Source organism: Mesoplodon bidens, assembly GCF_964165515.1.
Source record: "Mesoplodon bidens genome assembly, chromosome: 14".
Taxonomy (NCBI): Eukaryota; Metazoa; Chordata; class Mammalia; order Artiodactyla; family Ziphiidae; genus Mesoplodon; species Mesoplodon bidens.
Genome location: NC_138170.1, coordinates 10,446,512 through 10,471,209, shown reverse-complemented (window position 1 = coordinate 10,471,209; position 24,698 = coordinate 10,446,512). Strand labels below are relative to the sequence as shown.

Below are 24,698 nucleotides of genomic sequence, written 5' to 3'. Positions count from 1 at the left end.
TTCAAATACCAGTGAAGCTTAAAAAAAAAAAAAAAAGGAACTGAAGGGAATGACATTAGTTTGGTAGCTTTTTACTTTGCCAGGAAGGACATTAGTAAAATAACAACCACTAATTGCTATCACCATTATGTCATAAAAGAAAGGACATATTAAGAACCTCAAAGGTATAAAAGACAATCTCAGAATAAGAGACGGTCTTTTCAATGGCATATATTAGCTTTATGAAAAATGCACTATATTACCTTGATTTTTCTCACTGAAAATGCTATCATTGCCGGGCACTGGTTCCCAGGAACCACTGGTGAAGTAGAAAGTTCATGGTCTGGAGAATCAGAAAGATGAGTTCAAATCCCAACTTCGCCACTACACCTGGAGCTTTACTTGGCGTTCTGGTCATCTGTCTATTGCTATGTAACAAACTACCGCAAACTAGTGGCAAAAAACAGCAACAATTTTATTACACTTATGTATCCTGGGGGTCAGGAATTTGGACTGGACACGGTGGGATAGCTTGTCTCTGCTCCAATATATATGGAAACTCAGGTGGGAAGACTCCAATGGCTGGGGGTGACTCTAATGACTGGGGGCTAGAGACATCTGAAGGCTCCTGTGTTCACATATCTGGTGCCTGGGCTGGGATGACTTGAAGGCTGGGCTCAGCTGAGACTGTCAACTAAAACACCTACATACGGCCTCAGCGTAGTCACATTTCTTTTAGGAGCCTGGTGGCTCAGTCCTCCAAGAATGAGTAGCAGATACGGCAGAAACTACATGGTCTACATGTAAAATATTTTTAAATTACAAAATTTTCTTTTTTATATTTATTTTTGGCTGCATTAGGTCTTGTTGCTGCACACGGGCTTTCTTTAGTTGTGTCGAGCGGGGGCTACTCTTCGTTGCGGTGAGCGGGCTTCTCATTGTGGTGGCTTCTCTTGTTGCAGAGCTCAGGGTCTAGATGCACGGGCTTCAGTAGTTGTGGCACGTGGGCTTCAGTAGTTGTGGCTCGCGGGCTCTAGAGCACAGGCTCAGTAGTTGTGGTGCACGGGCTTAGTTGCTCCACGGCATGTGGGATCTTCCTGGACCAGGGCTTGAACCCATGTCCCCTGCATTGGCAGGCGGATTCTTAACCACTGAGCCACCAGGGAAGCCCCAAACACTTTGGAAAGAAAAAAATACGATGAACGATGTCTGAAGGAAAAAAACGACAAACTGGAAAAGAAAACATTTTTAATGTGGACTGAAAGACTTATTTTCTTAATATATACAATTTTAAATCAATCAATAAGAAAAAGACTAATAAAAAACATGGCTTCCTAGAACTACTGAGCCTCACATAGCACATTATAAACTTTTTTTTTCTAATTTTAAAGATTAGCTTTACTGAGATATAATTACCTAAAATAAAATTCGCCAATTTCAGGGTAAAATTTGATGAGTTTTGACAAATGTATACGGTTGGTAATTACCATCACAATCAGGATATAGAACTTTTTCACCACCCAAAAGTTCCTTCTTGCCCTTTTGCAGTCAATTCCCTTCCCCCATTCCTGGCATCTGGGCAACATTGACGTATTTTCTGTTACTATTGATAGTTCAGGTACAAGCAGCTAGAATTTGTAAAGCAAAAGGTTTTGTCTTGACTGGAATTTCGTATAAATGGTTGAAAGTGGAAGTGTCTTTTTCCTATTTTCAACTTTAGAAATCCTAGGGGAGAACTTTGGTCTAGCTTATGTCCAGTGCTCACCCATGGCCAATTGAGGTAGTAAGGACCTGTGAGAAAAGGACACTTAAAATACTGGAAAATTAACACAACGTTATAAATCAACTATACTTCAGTTAAACAAACAAACAAACAAACAAACAAGAGATTGGAGTGTGGATAGAACCATTCCCCAATGCAAAATGGAGAGATCTTCCCAGAAGAAAGGGGAAGGTTACAGGGTGAAAACAGATCCTAAGCATCCACATGAACAGCAGTTCACGTGAAAAAGAACTTAAAGGGAACCAGCTGATAGGGCTTTAAGAGTCGCATTGTCTAGAAGGCTGTATCCATTCCCTGGCCTGATGTTTTCCAGGGTCAAGGACAAACTGGAAGGGGTCTATGACGGAGAGATGGAATATGTGTAACAGTTACCCTGAAAGAGACAGAATGAAATAGAAAAGCAACTTGCTTCCCTCTGTTCTTCCCCCCTCTGTGCCCGTCAATGCTGCGCACTGTTGAATATGTTCTTTCCCCAACCCTTGAGTGAAATCTGGTTGGTCCCACTAGTTTTCTGGTCCTCTTCAGATAACAGAAAGACTTCCAGATATTTTAAGCCCATGAACAGTCTCATTTCATTCATGAAAATGTCCAGTTGTGTGCAATAGTCAAACCCAAGAATTTCATTCATAGGAATGGGGGCATCTCCAGCACAGAACTAGCACATGACCAGTTTCTCCTCTAATTTCCCACCTGAAGGCTTTCTTTGAACCACAGTTTCCCCCTCCCCCAACTCCCCCCCACCCAGCATCACTGACAGCATTTTCTGACCTGGGGTTAGGGGGAGGGGATGGAAGAAGGTCCTCTTTTCTTGGTACTGTCCTGGTCTGCTTAGTAGGTATTCCAAGCTTTTTCTTCTCGGGTACTGTCTTCACCATATTACCTTGGGGAAGGTATGGTGAGGCTGGATCAGGAGAGAGAAGGCAGAAGCTTTTACAGTCTTGTTTTGCTCACGGTTCCCTGGACAGAACACAGCATGCCATGTAGGGCCACTCACTGTAAACACTGGGGTGGCTTACGAGGCAGACAGACAGAGGGAAATTGTGGTTTCTGCAGAAAGGAAAAAGCAAGGCAGGATAAACAGGCTCAGGATTGGCTAATTTGGATAATTTCAGTGGGCTCAAGGGCGTAGGAGCTGTCCCGGGCCATCTGGTACCTGGCCCTGGGGTGATAAGCCAGGCGTATGGTGGCCTGTGTGAGAGCCTGATAAAGCAGGTGGTGGGGTGTGGACTTATTTGGCTGCCTAAGAAGGGAAACTGACCAGTCCCTGATGGGCCTCAAAACTGGGTCAAAACAGCATTAAAAACAACAAAGACAACAACTGTATTACGTATTTTATGGGTTCTTTGGAGACCCCTTAGCACAGAGGATGTTTTGTCTGCTACCCCTTTATTGTGGGCAAGGTCTTTCTTCAGCCTGTATCACACCCACTCTCTCTCTACTACCTCTGAAGGTACATTTCCAGCCTCTTCCCGCCAAGGTCTGAGGTCTCCTTGCCTGTGCTAGGAAGCTGTCTTGGGCAGGGTTCCTTTAAAGGAGGCTTCGAGCTAGATCTTTCCCTGAATTTCCCCTCGCATCTGACCCTGAATTATACATGACATAGCATCAGCAAAGGAGGAGAGTGCTCTGAGAGGGCACCATGGAGGTGGCAAGGAAGGCAGCAACCAAGGCCAGGAGCAACGGACAAAAGCTTTTCAAGAGTACAAGGAAACAATGTACCAGGCAGCACTTATATAATAAGGGCCAGGACTAGGGTGTGGAGATTGAAGCACTCTCCTCGGTGGCAAAATGTAAGGGAGTGCCACAAAATGCAGTAATCAAGATAAATCACATTCAATGCAATATTTTAAAAAACACATAAAAAACGGGCATACGATGCACATTTTCCCTTTTGCTTAAGGCTCCAAAATGGCTCCGCAGGGCACTGGCACTAGGCAATTCCAGCTTCTAGCTTCCTCCCAGCCAGATCGTACCCCTGAGTCACTTTGATACAGAAATGCTGAGCAGCCATCTAGGAAGGGCTTTCCTTGGGCAATAAACTTTATCTGAGGCATGGAGTGTATGAACAGGGGAGAGGGAACAGCACTTGTCCAAATCCAAAATTCCTGAAGTGAAAAGGGTTAGAGGGATATCTGGGGCGTGGTGGTGGCAATGAGTTTGCAGGCAGGGGCAAGATCTTGTAGGGACTCTTTAGAATTTTAACTAGGGGAGACACAGGCCCAGATCTGTTTCTTATGCAGATAATGCCTTGTGGGGGACAACTGGAGAGGTCATATCTGGATACAGTGAAGTCCCTTATTAGGCTAGCGCAGTATCCGTATCAGAGCAATGGATGACTGTATCTGAATCAGAACAGGTGGAGACAGATTCCCAAGATCCAGGCCTCAGTTTCCCCACTGGAGCACAGATGGTGGGGCGGCCCCCGGGTCTCTGCCCTGCCAACTGGACCACCTCAGGGTCCCCTGTGAGCGGCGGGGGGCACCGGGGCGCGCAGAGGAACCTCCCCGAATTCAGCCTGGGGCCCGGGGCCAGCGGGGCGGGGCGGGTCCCGCTGGTGCCCGACCGGCTCGCCGCCCAATCGCCGCGGGCCCGCCATGCCCCGGGGGGCTGGGGCAGCCGCCGCCGCCGGAACGTGCCGCGGCTGCGCCGACGCGCCAGCGCCGGGCAGGGCGGCGGGCGCGTTCAGTCTGGCGGCGGCGGCCGTGCGCGGACAGACGTGCCCGGAGCGCCGCAGCCGCCAGCAGCCGAGACGCACCGCGCCGCCGGGCCGCGCCCGCCCGCCCCCCGCCATGGTGGCGTGGATCATCTCCAGGCTGGTGGTGTAAGTAGCCTTCTTCCCCGCGTCCCTTCCTTCCTTCCCCTCCTTCTCCGGCCCTCGGCCCCCGGGCTGCGCGTGCCCCTGCAGCGCCCGCCCCGGTCGTTCCGGCTATTAATACCCGGCGGCCGCTAAATTTAGCAGGTACAGTAGCTGCCGAGGTCGCGGGCGAGCGGGCGGCACAGAACGCGGCTGCTGCCCTGCGGGGCCCGGCCCGGGCGCGGGGGCCCGGCGGGCGGGGCCGCGAGGGCTGGGGCGCACGGGGCTTCGCTGGGGTCCGCGTCGAGCCGCGCCCGGCCGCTTTGTTCCCCCGCTTGGTGGGCTCGGCCGAGGCCCCGAGTGAGTGCGCCGCGGGGACACGTGTCCCTCTCCTTGGGAAGAAATGTTGGCCTGGGGTCGCCCGTTGCCGCGCCCCGCCGCCACGCTTTTGTCAGGTGAAAATGATAGAGCCCAGAAGAGCCTGGGGCGCTGCCTGGAGGGATGGACGCGGAGAAGGGCGGAGAGCTGGAGGCAGGGCTCCTAAGGGGGTTGAAAAATACTCCTCCTTTTTAGGGTTCTCACACTGACAGCGGCCTAGGCAAGTGGGACGTTGGAGGACAAATCCGAATCTTGGGGTGGCCGCCCCGCGTCCCCTTATCTGATTCCTTGGGCGGAGGGTTTGAAGGAGAGATAGAGACGGGCATCTCCGGGAATTCACGGGAAATTTCCAAGTGACAGCCGGCCACACTGACGGTGGCGATGACACCTGCCAGGCCTTGCGGGAGAGCGCAGAGTCATCTGGGGTGAGGCCTGTGTGAAGCCGTTGCGGGTGGGCGCGGGGGCGTTGTGCTCTGTCAAACCCCAGAGCCGCGTGGACCTTTGAAGAGCTCCTTCCCTCGTGGATTTGTTCTCCTTGGGAGGTGGACACGGCCATCTATTCCAGTTCCCCTCCTCTCCTAACCATCCTTGCCTGAAGCAGGACAGATGTGCCACCTGCTTGGGGAGCCGGGGTGAAATTGTTCTGCGGTGTGGGAGCCGGTGGTGCCATTCCGGCTTTTTCTTTGTCTGAGAAAGAGGGGCTCCCGACTCTGGCTGATTGTGCGCCGTCACTTTCCACGTTTGGGAACACCTCCCATCTCCTACCCTTGTTTCCTGATTTTCAGAGAAGCCGGTCAGGGTAGCCTTCTGAAGCCCTTCTCAGCATTGTCTCCTGGCCACCATGATGGGCTTTCTTCCCAAGGCCAGTGTATGCTCCTCTCGGCCCCCAAGTCATTCATTCCTTGTGGGCCTCTCCACAGCTGTTGCCACCTGCTGGGGATTTGTGCTGTACCTAGAGGAAGCATGTTAAAGGTTTGGAAGATTCCTGCGGGCAGAGGTGGCATGAATAACCCAGGGAAGTGGCTGGCAGGGCTGGCCCCGCCTCATGCCTGATCAAGGCCTGTCTTGCCTTCCGGGTGGTATTTTTTTTCTCCTGAAGTAGTGCCGTGATTGTCAGATTTGCAGGTGGCTTCTGGGGGGTGGGGGTGGGGCCTCAGGGTGGGCCAGAGAGTTGAGTTGGCCAGGCTGGAGGACTCACTCCCTACAGGTCCTCCTGGGCTGGGGCTGGAACACTGAGCAGCCAGGCTTTCTGGTCTGGGGTCCATGTGACCGTCTTTAATTTTATTAGCACCCATCCCCTGTATACTAGACAACTAAGAGGGGTGAAGGGGAGAAACATGTGTTTGGGTGGGGTTTCAGGGACTAGCAGTTATTTTCTAAAACAACCACACTCCCCAGAAGTGAAGAATTTCATTTCAGAGTATTTAAGTGACCGTGAGAACTGCCCCTCAGGTCAGCCCAGGACCCTGTGTTCCAAGAGAGAATTTGTGAGATTTGGGGGTGTCATTCCCACTGTCAACTTCAAAAGGTCAGAGATATGACCTATCCCTTCAGCCCCTAATTCTGTATAGAAACCCAACGTGGATGTGTCAGATGTGAGTTGTTAAAACCATTTTAATAAGCAGCACCTGTTTTGCGTAAATCATACATGTTCACTATAGGAAAATTAGAAAATGTAGATCAATAGATGGAAAATCATCCACATTATTTCCATACAGAGATAGCTAATGAAAAATTTGAGAAGTATATTTGTCAAGCTGTGTTTCCCTAGGCATATATGCACATATGTTTATATTTACCATGCAAGGAAATTATCGAATCAGCCCAAATTTCCACAAACCTCTTAGCAAAGAGTAGAAATGCCATGTTTGGAGTCAGAAAACCCTTGATTCAAATCCCAGTTCTGCCTCTTGCCAACAGATCCCAGTTCACAGCTCAGATCACAGGAGATCCTAGTTCACAAGCCCTAGTTAATCTCACTTTACTGTTGCAAAGATTTCGATGATACGTGATTTCTAAATTGCCAAGTACCACAGAGGACATTCAGTCAATGAGTGTTCCCTCCCATCCTCCGAGAGAGGTTGTAAGAGCTCTGGAAAGGGCTTTCAGACATTATTCCTGCAGTTTTCCAACTGGCTTCCCCGAAGGCCACTCAGCCTGAGTGGGTGGGCTCTGGGTTCCCACTCCTGATTCCTTTTCTTTGTTTTATATACTGGGGTTCTATATAAAATATAATTTGGAAACTATATGGGTTTTACTGCTAATAAAAACCACTGAGCCAGCCCTCCCCTCATCTGTAAAACTGTAGAGGAGTGTGCTTTGCCCAAGGACACGAGATGAGCTGGTGAAGAACACAGGCTCTGGATTTTTGGGTCAGTGCCCTTTGCACCTCTGCCCGTCCTTGACCTAAGCTGATCTCTTTCAAGCTTTCAAGACCTCCAGTATGGCGTCCTGTGATTTTGTCCACAGGTCCCTTTTCCTATAAGCTATCTTTTCATGGTTTCATAAGCCTCTGTCTCATCAAAGAACATTTAAGGAAGACCTGTCACTGTGCTCTGAGGATGTGGAGGGAGCGTCTTCCTTCCAACCAGAGGCGTCAAGACAAGCTGATGGTGTCTGGGGACAGCCAGCTGTGATGGTGACTGTGTTGCCATGGGCTGTGAGTATGTTTAGGGCAATGGTGGTAGTTTTTTTCCCCCTCCCACCTCTCGCCCCCTCCCAAGGCTCTTTTTTGAAGCACCTGGCCCTTCAAGTGCACTCAGTAAAGGTTGGTTGTGTTGAGTGGGATCAGAGGCCCTAGGATAAGCAGGGGAGCTGGTCAGTGTTATCCCCTGGGGACAGAGGTTAGTGGGCATCGGGACAGGCTTGTGCCCACTGGGCAAAGCTCTTGGAATGGGAACCAATTTGAGACGCTGCTCTCTTGCCAGCTGTCTTCCTCCTAACTCCCTTGGCTTAGCTTAGGAAGAATTAAGGAAGAAATATTAGTGCAGTAGCAAGGTTGGCCTTGTTGAAACCTGGTTGATATCTGCATGGAACATGGGAGCTCATTTAGGACTGGTCTGCTTGCCTCCTTTAAAATACTTTGTTTTCTTTTCAAACAACCCAAGGCCGAGGTGTGAAAGCATTTCAGACTGTGCACTGGAGCGGGCACACAGAGGTCGCTCTGTGCCTTCTAGGGAGAATGCACTATCTTGAAGCATTTATTCCAGGGAGCAGGTTTTGCCTCATTGTCTCTGGACAGAATTTTGGCTGAGGCCCAGGATATTGGCTAAATGGCTCCAGAGCTTCACCACCACTTACTGGGTTAGTAGACCAAAACTCCAACTCACTGCATGGGGAAAAAGAGAGTCCTAATTCATAAATAACCAATAGCCATGCCGAAAAATGTCATTTTTCCACATTGCACATCTTTAAAAAATGTTAGTTTTTAGAAAGTAGAGTCTGATGTTTAAAACAGTCTTGAGTTGATAGCTGAAGATCTAGCTAAGTCCTAGGACTATTTAGAGCATGAAGTCTCTGTGCCCTGGGCCAGGGATGGACACGTAGAGAAGCCTGGAAGGAATGTGGGTTGTCCTCAAGAGGTTCCTCAACTGTTGCAACACAGATGGAAAAAAGAAAAAACCATACACTCTTAAACATAAACTTACCTTTCTTTGGGGCCTCCTTTAAAAAGTGGAATGCAGAAAAATGATCCTGTTAATGGAAGGTTCAGGTTAGTTGATGATTTCTTTCCTGGCACTGGGTGTGGTACAGGGTAGGAGCTGGGTGACTGTTTCAGTTGAATTGGGAGAGGAAAGATGTTGGGTTCTAGTCCAAGTCCTGCAGAATCCTAAGGGCAGCTTGCACCTGCGCTGGGGCCCTGCTCCCGGTCTATGATACAGTATTATTGGCCAGCATCATCTTGGAGGTCTTAATAGTTCCAAGAGCCAGTGCTCTTCTGGGCCCTTTCCTTTCCCTCAGGTCCCGCAGCCGGCCTACATGCACTGTGTTTATTTATAAACGGGGGCAGTATCTTCAAGGAAGTGAAAAACATCAGCCCTGGCCTTTGTTTATTAATCCTGCCTGCCTGCTGGGAAGTAGCTTTTGTGCACTTCTTCCTGCTGTGTCTTATTTGAAGGGCAGCTGACAAGTGAGGGTCTCACCTGGTTATTAATGGCTCAGTTTCCCCCTTCCTTCTAAAGCGAGCTATCCTCTTTGTAGTGTATATTGTCTGGGGGGCGGAAGAGCCCTGGGAAGAATGAGAGAAGGCGGGTCAGACCCTCAGTAGCCACCTAGTGAGGCTGCCATTTTGTATTGTGTATGTGTGTCGTGTGTGTGTATGTGTGTGTGTATGCGTGTGTGTATGCGCGTGTGTGTGTGTGTGTATTTTCCAAGGGATTTCAAGAGGCTTGGGGATGGGGTAGACCTGGCCCTGCAGTAGTCAGAGATATGTTATCTTTGCAATTTTATTGCCAACAATGAGCTGAGCACATGCCCAACCGGTTACCAGGATTCTTGGTGTCTTTGGGAATTTTTCTGAGAACCAACAGGAGGGGGTTTGCATTTGGGCCATGAGAATATTTTCCTCTCACTTCAGGGCCTTGGGAAGACCCTGACGGATTGGAAGATGGATAGTTACATACATATGGGTTTGTTCTGAACGTTCAGATCTCGTCCATCTTCACATAGAAGCATACTGTTTTCCCTCTGGGTTGTTGTAGTCGCACCCAGGTCCTTTCCTTTGACTTTAGAGAAAAGGTAAATATAAAGGACCAAGTATCTGGCACACAGTAGGGATGTCTGAAGGAATCTTGACAGTAAATCTGGTATTATAGGCCCTCAAGCATGGCATGTGTACCTGGACCAGGATGGCTAGTAGGTTTTATCTCTTTTAATTGATTGGAGGCTGCCTGGAACCTGTCTTGAGTTGGAGTATGAAGCTGAGTTGGGCTCAGTGGGGAAGGAGACCCCTGAATTATTCATGTAGGGATGATGGTAGGGATTCATGTAGGGATGATGATGTTGGCTCAGTATTTGCTCCCCCAGGAGTCCCCCAGGACTTCCCAGGCGGTCCAGTGTTTAAGACCCCGTGCTTCCGCTGCAGGGGGCGCTGGTTCAATCCCTGGTCGGGGAACTAAGATCCCACATACCGCATGGTGTGGCCAAAAAAAAAAAAAGTTAGGGCTTCCCTGGTGGCACAGTGGTTGAGAGTCCGCCTGCCGATGCCAGGGACACGGGTTCGTGGCCCGGTCCGGGAAGATCCCACATGCCGTGGAGCGGCTGGGCCCGTGAGCCGTGGCCGCTGAGCCTGCGCGTCCGGAGCCTGTGCTCCGCAACGGGAGAGGCCACAGCAGTGAGAGGCCTGCGTACCACAAAAAAAAAAAAATTAAAAAAAATTAAAAGTTTAAAGTATTTGCTCTCCGAAACTTGGCCTGTTCTTGATCACAGAAGGTCTGTCCCACTGTCAGAGTTTTAACAAGCTCCCCTAAATTCGTAGACAGGAGGAGCATCCTTTACCTGAGTTAACATCCGCTCCTGACATCCTGCCCCCACCAGGCTTTGTCAGTCACCTGGCAGTTCTAGGCCATGGGTACCTCCTTGACACCGGCACAGGGAGCTGTCCAGCCAGTGGCTGCCCAGCCTGCTTCTTTCCTCTTAGGGTGATCGCACATAAGCCGCGTTTTCCCTTTTTCCTCTGCCCTTCACCAGTCGCAGCTCAGTTCCATTCTACCTTGGCTGCTCTCACGTACTTGTGCATTCACAACCTTTTCACCTCCTTTAGGGATCTGTGGATGGTACTCTGGGCTTCCAAATGCATTTCCCATTCCCCTCTGGTCCCATACCCCATCCTATCTCCCTCCACTCAGCCATGGAGGTGGCCAGGGACTCAGGCCTAGCGACACATTTCCTTGGGCACAGAGATTGGTCCAGAGGTGGGTCTGTGGCCCAAACGGAACCCCTAGATCCTTCCCCAGGGTGTCTTGATTTGAAGCTGGGAGAGAAGAGCCTTGCCTATGGGACCCAGAGCTGGAAAGATGTGAAGGTGGGGCTGCTGGTGGCTGCCTGGCAATTGGAGAAGGGATGGTGGCCAAAGGGGCGAAGTATGGCAAAGCAGAGGTAAACAGAGATGAGATACAGGCACAGAGAGCCGGAAGCTGGCTCCAGAGTCTTGAGTCTGGTGACTCAGGCCCCGGTTCCTGCAGCTCCTCGTTTAAGGCCTTGAACAGTCCCATATCCTAGAATGAAGGCCTTGAATGGTGCTTGTTTTAATTAAGCATTTATTGTAGTGGTGAAGATGGACTGGGCTGTGCTGCAGTAACAACTCTCAAAGCCCGGTGGCTGGAGACGACAAAGGTTGATTTCTTGCTTTATGCTGCCTGTGCACTGTGGGTTGGCAGAGGCAACCGGCATGTTGTCATCACCAGAGGCTCAGGCTGACTGAGCCTTCTTTGTCTTAGGGCGCTATCATTGCAGCACAAGGCACCAGGATTCACTGGAGTAGGGAAAGAAAAATGGAGAGTCACGCACCAGCTCTTAAGTACCTCTAACAGGAAGTGACACGTGTCACTTCTGCTCACATTTCATCAGCCAAAGAAAATCATATAACCAAGCCTGAATTCAAGTGGGTGGAGAATTACAGTCTTACTAAACATCTGTGAACAACCCCAATGACCACCACATATGTTGAATGAATGAATCCTAACCAGCTTTGCAAACCTATAAATGTCCTTTTTTTTTTTTTAAGAAGATGTTGCGGGTAGGAGTTTATTAATTAATTAATTTATTTTTGCTGTGTTGTGTCTTTGTTTCTGTGCGAGGGCTTTCTCTAGTTGTGGCAAGCGGGGGCCACTCTTCATCGCGGTGCGCGGGCCTCTCACTATCGCGGCCTCTCTTGTTGTGGAGCACAGGCTCCAGGCGCGCAGGCTCAGTAGTTGTGGCTCACGGGCCCCGTTGCTCCACGCCATGTGGGATCCTCCCAGACCAGGGCTCGAACCCGTGTCCCCTGCATTGGCAGGCAGATTCTCAACCACTGCGCCACCAGGGAAGCCCTAAATGTCCTTTTTTGTTGAAGTTGGTGTAAGATTGTTTTCTTTTTTTTTTTCTTCTTGAAACTGGGACAGTCCTAACACATTCCTTTACCTCTTCACATTAGAAAAATCTCTCACTCTCCTTTTGATCTCTTTTCTTTATCTTGTTTTTGAGTTTTAAAAGGAAGTCTTAATTTTGAGGAGAAATCAGCAGTTGTAGAGAACTGATGCTCTTCCATGGATAAAGACCTTGAAGGTGCCCTACGATTGTCATTACACTCTCCATGTTTGCTTCCATCTGCCTTCCTCCAAGAAACCTCCCTTGGGTCCCCTGACTGAGGCAAGATTTCTGTTCCTGGGTCCCCAGTGTGGCATTGTCACTTTGTACCTTGTGACGTGGTGGTTTGTGCATTTACCTCCCACATCTGTTTCTTAGTCTCCCTCTCCGCTCTTCATGGGTAGTAAGTGCCCAGTGAGTGTATGTTGGCTCATGAATGAGTCAGGACCTCTCTATTCAGAGAGTGGTCTGTGCACCAACGACATCAGCATCACCGGGAGCTAGTTAGGAATGCAGAATCCGGGGCCCCACCCAAGGCCTGGTGAATCTGCATTTTGACAAGATCCCCATGAAACTTGAGAAGCACTGAGTCAGGATTCAGGGTGTCATCATCTCCCCTGTGAAATGAACAGAAATTGACTTGCCTGATATTCCCACTATTGGCTGTAAATGGGAATTCAATGCCAAGTCATCCATTTGTGCTGGATTGTGGTTCATCCCTCTGATTCTGAGAGGTCCCAACCCTGACTTCGTATGAATTCTGAATAGCCTAACTGGATTCCACCAACCCAGCGCTCAACTACGAACCTTTCACAAGTGGGCTGCCGAACTGTGATCTATGTAAAATTTAGTTTTGCTACAACTGGGGTTTAAACCGCCAAGACAATGCCTGTCAGACAGAATATTGCGGTGAGCAGCTCATGCTCTTCAGGAGGGTGGGTTACAACCCACCGTGAGAAAGAAGCTGGTGAAACACAGCCGACTCATGCTGGGGACTCCCAGTGGGCTTACAGGAACATGAAAGGACTTTTTCTCTTGAGCACATGAGGCCAAGAACCACTGGCCCCTAGATGTCCCTCCTGAGGAAGTCACAGGACCCCGTGGGCTCCGTAAATGCTTCATGCCAGACACCGTGTGCTGCGGAATCCAGCAGTGTCAGTGAGTCCTCGCAACCCTACCTTCGAACCCTCCCTGCCCCACCAACTCCCACCTCCACTGCCACCACCCTGTTCCAACCCCAAATTATTGCTCTCCTGGACCATTTCAAAACTCTCCTAATTGCTTTCCCTGCTTCTACTCCCATCTCTCCAATGTCTACGTTGTTTAAAATGTAAGATAGGGGAATTCCCGGGTGGTCCAGTGGTTAGGACTCGGCGCTTTCACTGCTGTGGGCCTGGGTTCAGTCCCAGGTCGGGGAACTAAGATCCTGCAACCTGCATGGCGCGTCCAAAAAAAGAAAAGAAAAAAATGTGCGATAGGTCTTACATAGAAAACAAACTTATCGTTACCAAAGGGGGAAGGGGGTGGGGGATGGATAAGTTAGGAGTTTGGGGCTAACATGCAAACTACTAAATATAAAATAGATAAACAATAAGGACGTACTGTATAGCACAGGGGAACTATATTCAATATCCTGTAATAAACCATAATGGAAAAGCATATGAAAAAGGATAAATATATATATATGTATAACTGAATCACTTTGCTGTACACCAGAAAGTAACACAACATTGTAAATCAACTATATTTCAATAAATAAATTAATTAATTAAATATAATAAAGGAAAAAAATTTCCAAAAAACCCCATAAAGTAGGTCTTAGCTTTCCCCTGCAGTTTAAAAGCTGTCAAATAAAAATTAAATAAAATAAAGGGCTTCCCTGGTGATGCAGTGGTTGAGAGTCCGCCTGCCGATGCAGGGGACACGGGTTCGTGCCCCGGTCCGGGAAGGTCCCACATGCCGCGGAGCGGCTGGGCCCGTGAGCTGTGGCTGCTGAGCCTGCGCGTCCAGAGCCTGTGCTCCGCAATGGGAGAGGCCACAACAGTGAGAGGCCCGCGTACCGCAAAAAAAAAATAAAATAAATAAAATAAAAAAAACTGTCTAAAGAGCTCCCGTCACACTAAAAATAAAATTCAGACTCCTTACCACTGTCAACAAGACTCAGCAAGGCCTGGCCCCTGCCCACTGCCCTGACCTCACCTTGTACTGTTCCCCCCTCACTCGCTCAGTTCCATCACGCTCACTATTCCTAGAAGGCGACAAGCTTGTCCCACCCAGGGCCCTTTGCACTTGCTGTTCCTCTGCCCTGAACACACTGCCCTGGATCGTGCATGGCCTTTCCCTCTATCCATTTAGGTCTCTGCTTACATGTCACCTATTCAGGAGAGGCCTCTTTTGACCACCTTCTCCAAGATACACCCCACCCACACCTCTGTGCTTTTGTCCCTCCCTGAAACTATGCTTCTAATTCTTTTGCTTGCTTGTTTCTGGTCTGTCTCTCCACTAGGATTTGATCTCCATGACTTTTGAGACTTTTATCTTGTTCACAGCCATTTTTCCCAGCAGTTCTAAGCTCATAGAACATGTTTAAAATGTATACGAATGATGACTTTGTATTCCCTCTGGGGTTAGAAGACCCTTTCTTAAACCTAGGTTTGTAGAACCTTGATTTGTGACCATGGCAAGTAACCTAACCTCTCTAAGCCTCAGTTTTCTCATCTGTAAAGTGAAAGATTTGATTTCTATTTCTGGCAATATAGAAAACTATATAGTCTGAAACCCCTCCCTAATAAAACTGAATTGAATATTTTTCTAAAAATTTTGCATGAAATATAATAGCGATCCCCTAAGAGTATAGCAGAGCTTTTAAGTAAGTAAATTTGCCAGGAGACAAAACAGAGAGGGAATCATTTTGCAAGGCTGTGACCAGTACTGTAGCAGCTGCACGACAGACTACCCTGAGATTTAGCTTAAAACAACAGCCGTTTTGATATCATCTCTCCTGGCTCTGTGGTCAGGAAGTTGGACAGGACACCGAATACAAAACTCATTTCTGCTCCGTGATGTCTGGGTCTCAACTGGGATGATGCAAATGGCAGTGGCAGACTGGCTGTGTCTTTCTTTCTTTTTTTTTTTAATTTATTTATTTTAATTTATTTATTTTTGGCTGTGTTGGGTCTTCGTTGCTGCACGCAGTCTTTCTCTAGTTGCGGCGAGCGGGGGCTACTCTTTGTTGCAGCGCACGGGCCTCTCATTGCGGTGGCTTCTCATTGCGGTGGCTTCTCTTGTTGCGGAACATGGGCTCTAGGCGTGCGGGCTTCAGTAGTTGTGGCATGTGGGCTCAGTAGTTGTGGCTGGCGGGCTCTAGAGCGCAGGCTCAGTAGGTTGTGGCGCATGAGCTTAGTTGCTCCGTGGCATGTGTGATCTTCCCGGACCAGGGCTCAAACCCGTGTCCCCTGCATTAGCAGGCAGATTCTTAACCACTGAGCCACCAGGGAAGCCCTGGCTGTCTCTTTCTTTTTGTGTGCTGCAAGCCCTCTTCATTTGGTCTTTCTGTGTGATTTCTCCAGCATGGAGGCCTCAGGATAGTCAAGTTTCTTACATGGTAGCTCAGAGCTGCAAGAATGGGTGTCCAAGAAGCATCAATAGAAACTGCAAGACTTTTTATGAGCTGGTTTCAGAAGTCCCAGGATGATACTTCTGCTGCATTCTATTGGCCAAACAAGTCACTTAAGGCCATCCTAGATTTGAAGAGCGGGGGATTAGACTACCTCTCCATGAGTGGGGTAGCAAACAGTTTGCAGCCATCTTTAATATACCACACTAGAGAATTGGCCTAACTTGGTTTTAATATCTCAATAGAGAAAAGAGGGGCCTTGAGTCTGTGGGGTATTAAGTCAGAGCTGAACGTTGGCATAAAGTTCAGACTGGAAGGGCGATTCTGCAGCATAATCCTGAGTAAAAGCATAGACCCCCAAGCACTGAAAGATGACAGTGAAGCTTGTCTGTCTTGCCCAGGGTTCTTGGTGGAGGGAAAATCTCCCTTGGGAATTTGAAACCATCTATGGACCTGTCCTCATCTGGATTTGGGGTTTAACACATTCTGCACGGTCTGCTGCATACCCTTAGCTGAGAGATTAACATAAACATTGGTCTTGGGCCAGCATTACTCCTGGGACATGTGACAGAAATTAATCCACTCTCTCTAAGAGCTCTCAATACACGTCATACAGAGTTAGCCCCAAAGCACATGAATTCATACTCCAGAATTACAAACACCCCTCCTAAGCAGGAGTTAACAAACGCTACAAGACAGGATTAGCCCTCCGGAAATAAATAGACAAATAGGTAAATAGCATACCTATATTAATTGTACATTATTTATATAAAGTAACTATTAATACTTAGAGACCTTAGAATAAATCTTTCTAAAATGAAAAAGTAGAGAACATATAGGAAAATAGCAGGTGCCGGGCTGGAGCAGGGAGAGGAATGGGCCCACGGGAAAGGAAGCAATTCTAAAAGTAAAAAATAAAGTATTAAAAATTAAAACCCAATGGATAGTTTGAAATGGCTAGTTTTAAAATGGATGGATAGTTTTTTAAAAAATGGATAGTTTGAAATGGATAGTTTAAAAAAAAATTAAAACCCAATGGATAGTTTGAAATGATGAGGGATTGAACACCAAGGGGGTGATGTTTTCCACCCTGCTTCTTGGAGCTAGAGGGGCTCTTAGTGATTTCAGGCTCTTGTTGACAGACAAGGAAGATGGGGCATGAGGGTTTAGTTTTAGGTCATTCATCAAGGTCAGTAACATGATCGGCTAGGCCAGGACTTGAGGCCAAGTCTCCAATTTCTGAAAGTGTTTTGATGTGGAAGAAAGAGGTTTGTTTTATGTGGTTAGAGGCCTGGAATAGGACTAGTGGGCGATTCGAAGACAAACTCTTGTCATGGTAGAAGGAAGAGTTTTCTAGTAATTGGTGCTAGAGTGAGGCTTCCAACCCTAAGACCTTCCAACTCTGAAACTCTAGGATTTTAATCTTTTCCCTTATTATAGTGGAGGAAGAGAGATACGAGTTGTTGGAAAGATTCTGTTTTTCAGCGGGTCGGCCTTCTATCCTTGTTCGAGATTGATTGATTCATTGCTTGATTGATTCATTCATTGATTAACTGCCCATTTATTGACCATTTGCTTTGTGCCAAGCATACACTGGGCACCAGGGATAGAGAGATGAATGAATTCCAGTTGCATCTTTGAGAAGTTTCTGAGTTTTCATAGCCAGTCAGTGGGGAACTTGGACTTGGATTCCAGGGTCCTTCCTGCCTGGCCAGTGTTCTTTCCGTTGGGTGGTTATTTTGTGGGTGGGTGTGAATGACTTTTCTGGCTTTGGTTGGAAATTGTAGGGAGGAGCCCTTTCACAGGGGAAGTGGTACATCTGATGTATGAAAGGAGATTAAACCACTGTTGTATCTCTGCCTGGGAGACACTGTGGCAGCCAATGTTGAGAAAGAAGAGGAGGCAGAGGAGAGGATGTGCTGCATGAATACAATCAGGGACAAAGAGATGGGGAAAGTTGAGCATCCTCATCCACTGTAGTAGTCTACTATTGCTGCTGGAAGAGAGAACCACCAAGTTAGTGGCGTAAAACAGAAATTTAGTCTCTTAACAGATCTGGAGGCCTGAAGTCTGAAATGAGTTTTTTTGGGCTGAAACCAAGGTGTTAGCAGAAGCGTTTCATTCTGGAAGCTGTGTGGAGAATCCATGTTTTGCTTTTGGAGCGTCTGGTGGCTGTTGGCTTATGGCCGCATCTCTCCAGTCTGTGCTTCCATGGTCACATTGCCTTCTCTTCTGTCTTTATATCTTCCTCGACCTCTCTCTTAGAAGGACATTTGTGATTACATTTAGGGCCCACCTAGATAGTCCAGGATAATCTTCCCATGTCAAAATCCTTAATTTAATCACATCTGCAAAGTCTCTTTTGCTATATCAGGTAATATTCATAGATTCTGGGGATTAGGACCTGGACATCTTTGGGGACCATTATTCAGCCCATTAAACCCATGGCTGTTGGCCCGGCTGCCACCAAGCTGAGGGGAGTTAAGAAGAGCCTAAAGAAAGAACACTCTGGGGGAATCCCCTGGCGGTCCAGTGGGTAGGACTCCTCGCTTTCACTGCCAAGGGTGCAGGTTTGATGCGGTGCGGCCAAAAAAAAAAAAAAAAAAACACTCTGATGTTCTAACATCTTATTTTGTCTCCATTTCCAGACTCTCCTTGATATGTAAAAATTAATTATTGCATCAATAGAAAAGATTACAAAGAAGTGGTTAGGGTATACAGTAATGGATAATAATACAATGAATACTCTTTTTCTCACCAACCAGTTTAAGAAATAGAACATTACCTTCACTGTATCAATATACCACTGTTTACAGACATTTGGGCTCTTTTTAATTTTTGTTTTTCTCTTGCTCTTGAAAAGACTTCTGCAATGAACATTGTTATATGTGATTCCTGGTGTACTGGTGCACAAATTCCTTTAGGAATGGAATGGCTGAGGCATAGGGTATATGCATCTTTCACTTGACCAAATAACATAAGTTTCGTAGATGTGTGGGTCTGTTTCTGGGCTCTTTATTCTGTTCCGTTAATCAATTTGTCTGACCCTGCACCAGGACCACACTGTCTTAATTACCATAACTTTTATGAAAATTCTTGGTATCTGGCCTGCCAAGTCCCCTCCACATTTTGTCCATCATAAATTGCTATCCAAAATCATTTTTCTCCAGCAGCATATACAATTTCAGTTGTACCATGTCTTTACCATCACTTGCTATTGTCACACTTTAGAAGTTTTGCCAGTCTGGTGGGTACAGAATGGAATCTCACTATAGTGTTAATTTGCATTTCCCTGAATACTAATGAGATTGAGCATCTTTTCATATGTTTATTGCCCATTCATGTTCTCTCTCCTGTGAAGAGCCTGTTCAAGTCTTGCCAGTTTTTCTCTTGTCCTTATCTTACTGATTTGTAGGAGTTCTTTAAATACTTTAGATGCTAATCCTCTGTCACTGTGCATTACACATGTTTTCTCCCAGTCCCTGGTTTATTTTTTCATTTTCTTTATGGTGTGTTTTGATAAACAGAAATTCTTAATATTAGTGCAATGGATTTATCAGTTTTTTTCATTTATAGTTTATACTTTTTGTGTCCTAGGAAAACCTTACCTAATCATGAAGGTATTCTGAAATCATGAAGCTGTTCTCCTATATTGCTCCTAGCTAGCAGTTTTATAGTTTTTTCATTCACATTTAATTTCTTAATCCATTTTGAGATGATTTTGGTATATGATGTGGAGTAGGACTCCAGAATTTTTTTTTCCATAAGGAAAACCAATTGTCCTAGCACCGTTTATTATAAAGTATGTCCTTTCTCTTTACATCTGTAATGTCCAGCCCTGTCATAAATTAAGTTTCCCTGGATGTGTAAGTCTATTCTGGGCTCTTTATTCTCTTCCATTGAACAGTTTTTCTGGCCCTGTACCAGTACCACTGTTTTTTTTTTTTTTTTTTTTTTTTCGGTACGTGGGCCTCTCACTGTTGTGGCCTCTCCCGTTGCGGAGCACAGGCTCCGGATGCGCAGGCTCAGTGGCCATGGCTCACAGGCCCAGCCGCTCTGCGGCACGTGGGATCCTCCCAGACCGGGACACGAACCCGTGTCCCCTGCATCGGCAGGCGGACTCTCAACCACTGCGCCACCAGGGAAGCCCAGTACCACTGTTTTAATTACCATAACCTTATGAAAATTCTAAGAATCTGGCCTGGCAAGTCCCTCCAACCTTCAAAAGTGCCTTAGCCCTTTCTCTTCCATATACATGTTTAGAATTACCTAGAATTATCTATTACAACACAGATGCACACACACACCCTCACTCACTCAAAAATCTGTTGGGAGTCTGATTGGAATAACACTGATGTTCTTAAGATATTCACTGTTCCAATCCATATACATATATGTATACATATACATGGCATCTATCTATATTAATTTAGATCTTCTTTAATGATTTTCAATATAATTTTATAATTTTTACTGTAAATGTCTTGTGCATCATTTGTTAGATTTATTCCCAGTTACTTGATGTTCGTTGATGCCAGTGTATTTGGTATCTTATTAAAATTTTCATCTTCCACCTGTTTGTTAGAACAATGCATCCTTGCCACACTATACATTCTTTTGGGCTTTCCAGATAGAGTCATGCCATCTGAGAATAGCATAGTGTTGTGTCTTTCCAGTAATTCCTTTTTTTCCCTTACTCTTACTGTCCTGGTTAAGATCTCTAGTACAAGATGACTGAAAGTGGTGAAGGCAGATCTTCTTGTCTTTTCCTGCTTTAAAAAGGAATGCTTCAACATTTTTCCATAAAGTATCGTGCTTGCTGTAGGGTTTTCAGAAATATACTTGATCGCTAAGTTTTCTTCTCGTCCTAGTTTGTTGAGAGTTTTTATAATGAATGATACTGTATTTTAGCTAATGCTTCCATTGAGATGATAATGGGGTATTTTTTCTGGCCTTTAATTTGTTAAGTGGCAAATTGTATTAATTAGTTTTGCCATGAAACAATTTTACCTTCCTGGATAAACAAAATTTGTTCATAAAGTTGTGTTTTTGTTGTTGTTGTTAGAACAACCTAAGATCCAGTTTGTTAATATTTAGTGTAGTCTTTTTTTTTTTTTTCAAGCTATGTTTGTGCGTGATATTAGCTGTGCTATCTTGTCTGGTTTGGGTATAAAGATTATACTAGCCTCATAAACCACGTTGAGGGCGGATGTATCCTCTTTTTTATACCCTGGAATAGTTTGTGTAAGATTGGATTTCTTTCTTCCGTGTAAAATACGTGACCTTACCAGTAAAATTATCAGGGACAGGTGTTTTTTCTGTAGGAAAAATTTAACCTACCTATTGGATTTCTTTAATGATTTTAGATTTTCTCTATTTTCTTGAGTTAATATTAGTTTAGGAGTTCATTCATCTTAGTAATTTTTCAAATTTATTGATAGTTAACAACACTGCTTTTGCATTCCATTCCTTTTTTCCTCTTTTTCTGGTACTCTTATTAGATATACGTTAGGTGTTTACTCTGTCTTCCATATCTCTTCATTTCTTATTTCCGATTCCTTCTTTTTTTTTTTTTTTTTTTGCGGTACGCAGGCCTCTCACTGTTGTGGACTCTCCCGTTGTGGAGCACAGGCTCCGGACGTGCAGGCTCAGCGGCCATGGCTCACGGGCCTAGCCGCTCTGCAGCATGTGGGATCTTCCCGGACCGGGGCACGAACCCGTGTCCCCTGCATCGGCAGGTGGACTCTCAACCACTGCACCACCCGGGAAGCCCCTGATTCCTTTCTTTGTCTCTGCCACTTTTTTTTTTTTTTTTTTTCCGGTACGCGGGCCTCTCACTGTTGTGGCCTCTCCCGTTGTGGAGCACAGACTCCGACGCACAGGCTCAGCGGCCATGGCTCACGGGCCCAGCCGCTCCGCGGCATGTGGGATCTTCCCGGACTGGAGCAGGAACCTGCGTCCCCTGCATCGGCAGGCAGACTCTCAACCACTGCGCCACCAGGGAAGCCCGTCTCTGCCACTTTATTAATTATTTTCTTCATGTCTGTCTCCTTAGCCGTCTCTAATCAACTGCTGAACATATTCATTGATTTTAAATTTTCAATTATTCTATTTTAGAAATTCTATTTAGTTCTGTTTCAAAACTGGTCATATTTTATGGCTTCTGTTCCTTCCACATAGTTTAAATTCATGGACCTTTTATCCATGCATAATTTATAACATCACACTTTGATCATTTAGAAACTATTGGTTTACCAAGTGAAATGCAGATCTTCTAAATGCTGACACATTTCATTATACAATATCAAAAATTCACATTCATTAATATCCCCATCAATCCCATCAGGAAAGTCTTTTAAGTGTTGGGACACTGTCAGTTTCATGGTAGTGGATAAAAATTTTCCAAAATTCTAGTTTTAGCTTGAAATTGAATATTATCATTGGCAACAAACACTATTGGTTTTTCTTGAAGAAATGGGCTCATTTCATCCATTTCCTAAAACATGCTTGCCAGATACCCAACTCTGAATAACCATTGTTTGTCAGTCATTCAAGTAACTGTATTGTTCCCTGAAAAACAGTGGATAATCGACACAAGGGCTTTTCCTCAAGACAATCATCATACTTGGTATGCAGCAGTACTTAATGCATGCTTCCCATTTCATCACAAGATATTAAAAACACCTATACTCCAGCGTCAAGATTTAATAAAATTGATGATTTCTGCTATATCATCAATGACATTCTTAAATGAAACAGGCATTTTTTTTTTCCTACTGCATGATGGTGAAGGATACAATGACTACTGGTTAAGTTTAGTGCCATTGCCTTGATTCGTGCAAAGGCAGCGGTTTTACCCCTTATTGTTCTTACACCATCAGTGCAAGTTCAGCACAGTGAAAAAGGCATATGTTTTAGTATTATTATTAAAATTGTTTCAACCTCATGAACCCTCTGACAGGGTCCCAGCAACCCCTGGAAAGGGTTTTGGGGTCTCCCAGGAGTCTGTGGATCTTGCTTTGGGCACCATTCACTGTTCTGTACAATCAACAATCATTCCATACCTAAGAAAATCAACTCTCATTCCACAGCTTCATCCAACATGTGGTCCGTACTCAAATTAACCCCAATTAAACAAAAATCCTTTATTTATTTTTTCCTGTTTTATTTGGATCCAGTCAAAGTTCATACATTGAATCTGGCTGCCGTGTCTTTTGATCAACATAGAACAGCACCTGCACCCCCTGCCCCCCAACTTTATGAAGAGTCTAGGCCGACTGTGATGTAGACGTTCTGGACTTCTCAGACTTGTCCTCGTGATTAGACTCAGGTCATTGTGTCTACATTGTGTAGATGATAAGGTGCACCTCCCCCTGCCTTCTGTCAAGAGGACAGAATGTCAGGCTGTCCCATGATTGATGATACCAAGCTTGACCACTTAGTAAAAAAATTTACAATGTCTTTAAATCCAGAATTTGTAGTTGTTGTCAATGGCAGGGTAAGTCAGAGTCTCTTGTCTGATACTATTGGAAATAATGGTCTCCTTTTGATTCTTCATTTTTGAGGTTCAAAGGTATAGCAGTTAGAATTCTTTTGGTTCCAAGAAAAAAAATACAACTCATGCTTGTTCACATAACTTAAAAGTCTAGAGTGGCAGTGACCCAGGATCAGCACCAGTCCAGCAGGTTCTCTTGGTCTCTCCCCTGCACTCATGTTAAGGCTGGCTCCCTTTGAGGACACAAGATGATTGCCAGCAGCTTCTAGGGGGGGTGAATTTCTCATTGGCATCTAGCAGGAAAAGGGCATCTCTCCAAAAAAGAGAGCATCTTCTATGGGACACAAGAAGGCTTCTTTCCCAGAAGCTCCTAGCAAGCATCTTGCTCTCCTGATTTTAGTCACACACCTGTCCCTGAGCCAATCCCTATGGCAGGGGGATGGGATGTGTTGAATGACTTACACCAGCCAAGACCCACCCTGAATCTGGGGATATGGTCAGCTTTTCCAAAGCACAGGGGCTACATGGGGCTGTGGAGAGGACCCAGAGAGCCTCTGCATCCTGTATCAAGATGAAGGCAAATATCCACCAAGGATTAGTATCCACAATAATGGAAAACACTTGACTGAGTACCTAACATGTGGCGGATATTGTGCCATCCTGTTCCTCATTCATTCATTCAGCAAGTTCACTCAGTCATCTCATATTTAGTGCGACGCTACTGTGGGCTGCATGCTGGGCCACCACTGAGGCAAAACGGAGTCTTCTCCATCACGGCACTTCTCATGTAAGGCTCTGTGACGTAATTAATACAGCAGTCATACAAGGCGGGCATTACTACTTCTTTCCCAAATTATAAAACTGAAGCCCAGAGGGCTAGGTAGCCTGCCCCAGGTTCCCCAGCAAGTTCGTGGTGGAGCTGGACCCAGAGAAACATGGTGCTGCCAGCAGTGCCACCTGGCCCAGGCCTGGGTGGGCCTTGGGGGTGTAGATTCTGGCCCCAGCTCTACCCCTGATGGGCTGTGTGACCTTGGGCTTCTCTCTCAGAGCTCCTCTTCCTCTCTGTAAAATCGAGTGGGGTCGGGCTGAACCTCCTGGCATGCAGTTTCCCTGGTTGTTCACACCATCCCACCATTTACGTCTCCTAGAAGTGCCAGCTGCTCTGAGCAAGGCAGACCTTCTCACAGCCTCTCAGCCTCTCTCGAGTCTCAGGGGCCCTGCAGGGTCTGTGATATTTTCAGTGAGGAGGTGTTGAGGACAGGAGACCCAGGAAGGGAAAGGCAGGACCCTCAGGAACCGCCTCCACCCACACATACCAGTCTCCCCATTCATAAAATGAAGTGGGGGTGGTAGCCAAATGCTCACAGGGGTCCTGCTACGTATGTCATCCGAGTAGTCGTTGACAGTGTGCTGCTCGGTGCTGGAGGGTCACAGATCTGCGCTTTGCTCCCAGACCTAAAGGCAAAACTTAGGTCCCTTTTACTGTAATACAAATAAGTACTTTTATTGACACATATTTATACTCCATGTCAGATGTTGCATTGGCAGTGTGCGTACATTATTTCACTTAATCTTGACAGTCTGATGGGAT

General features: G+C 46.4%; 1 protein-coding gene across 4 annotated transcripts in view; it reads left to right on the top strand.

The window, feature by feature from the left end:
- The first annotated feature begins 4,356 nt into the window (after window positions 1-4,356).
- The window catches only part of REEP1 (receptor accessory protein 1), a 112,847-nt gene continuing 92,505 nt past the window's right edge, over window positions 4,357-24,698 (top strand). For 3 of the 4 annotated variants that reach the window (XR_014017422.1, XR_014017423.1, XM_081254022.1), the window contains exon 1: window positions 4,437-4,580. Coding sequence is in view for 2 of the 4 variants with exons in the window: in XM_081254022.1 (XP_081110148.1) it covers window positions 4,549-4,580 (32 nt within the window). In the remaining 2 variants the exon portion in view is untranslated. Of the gene's footprint in view, window positions 4,581-24,698 lie in introns of all 4 variants that reach the window. The other variant, XM_081254023.1, reaches the window with a different exon arrangement.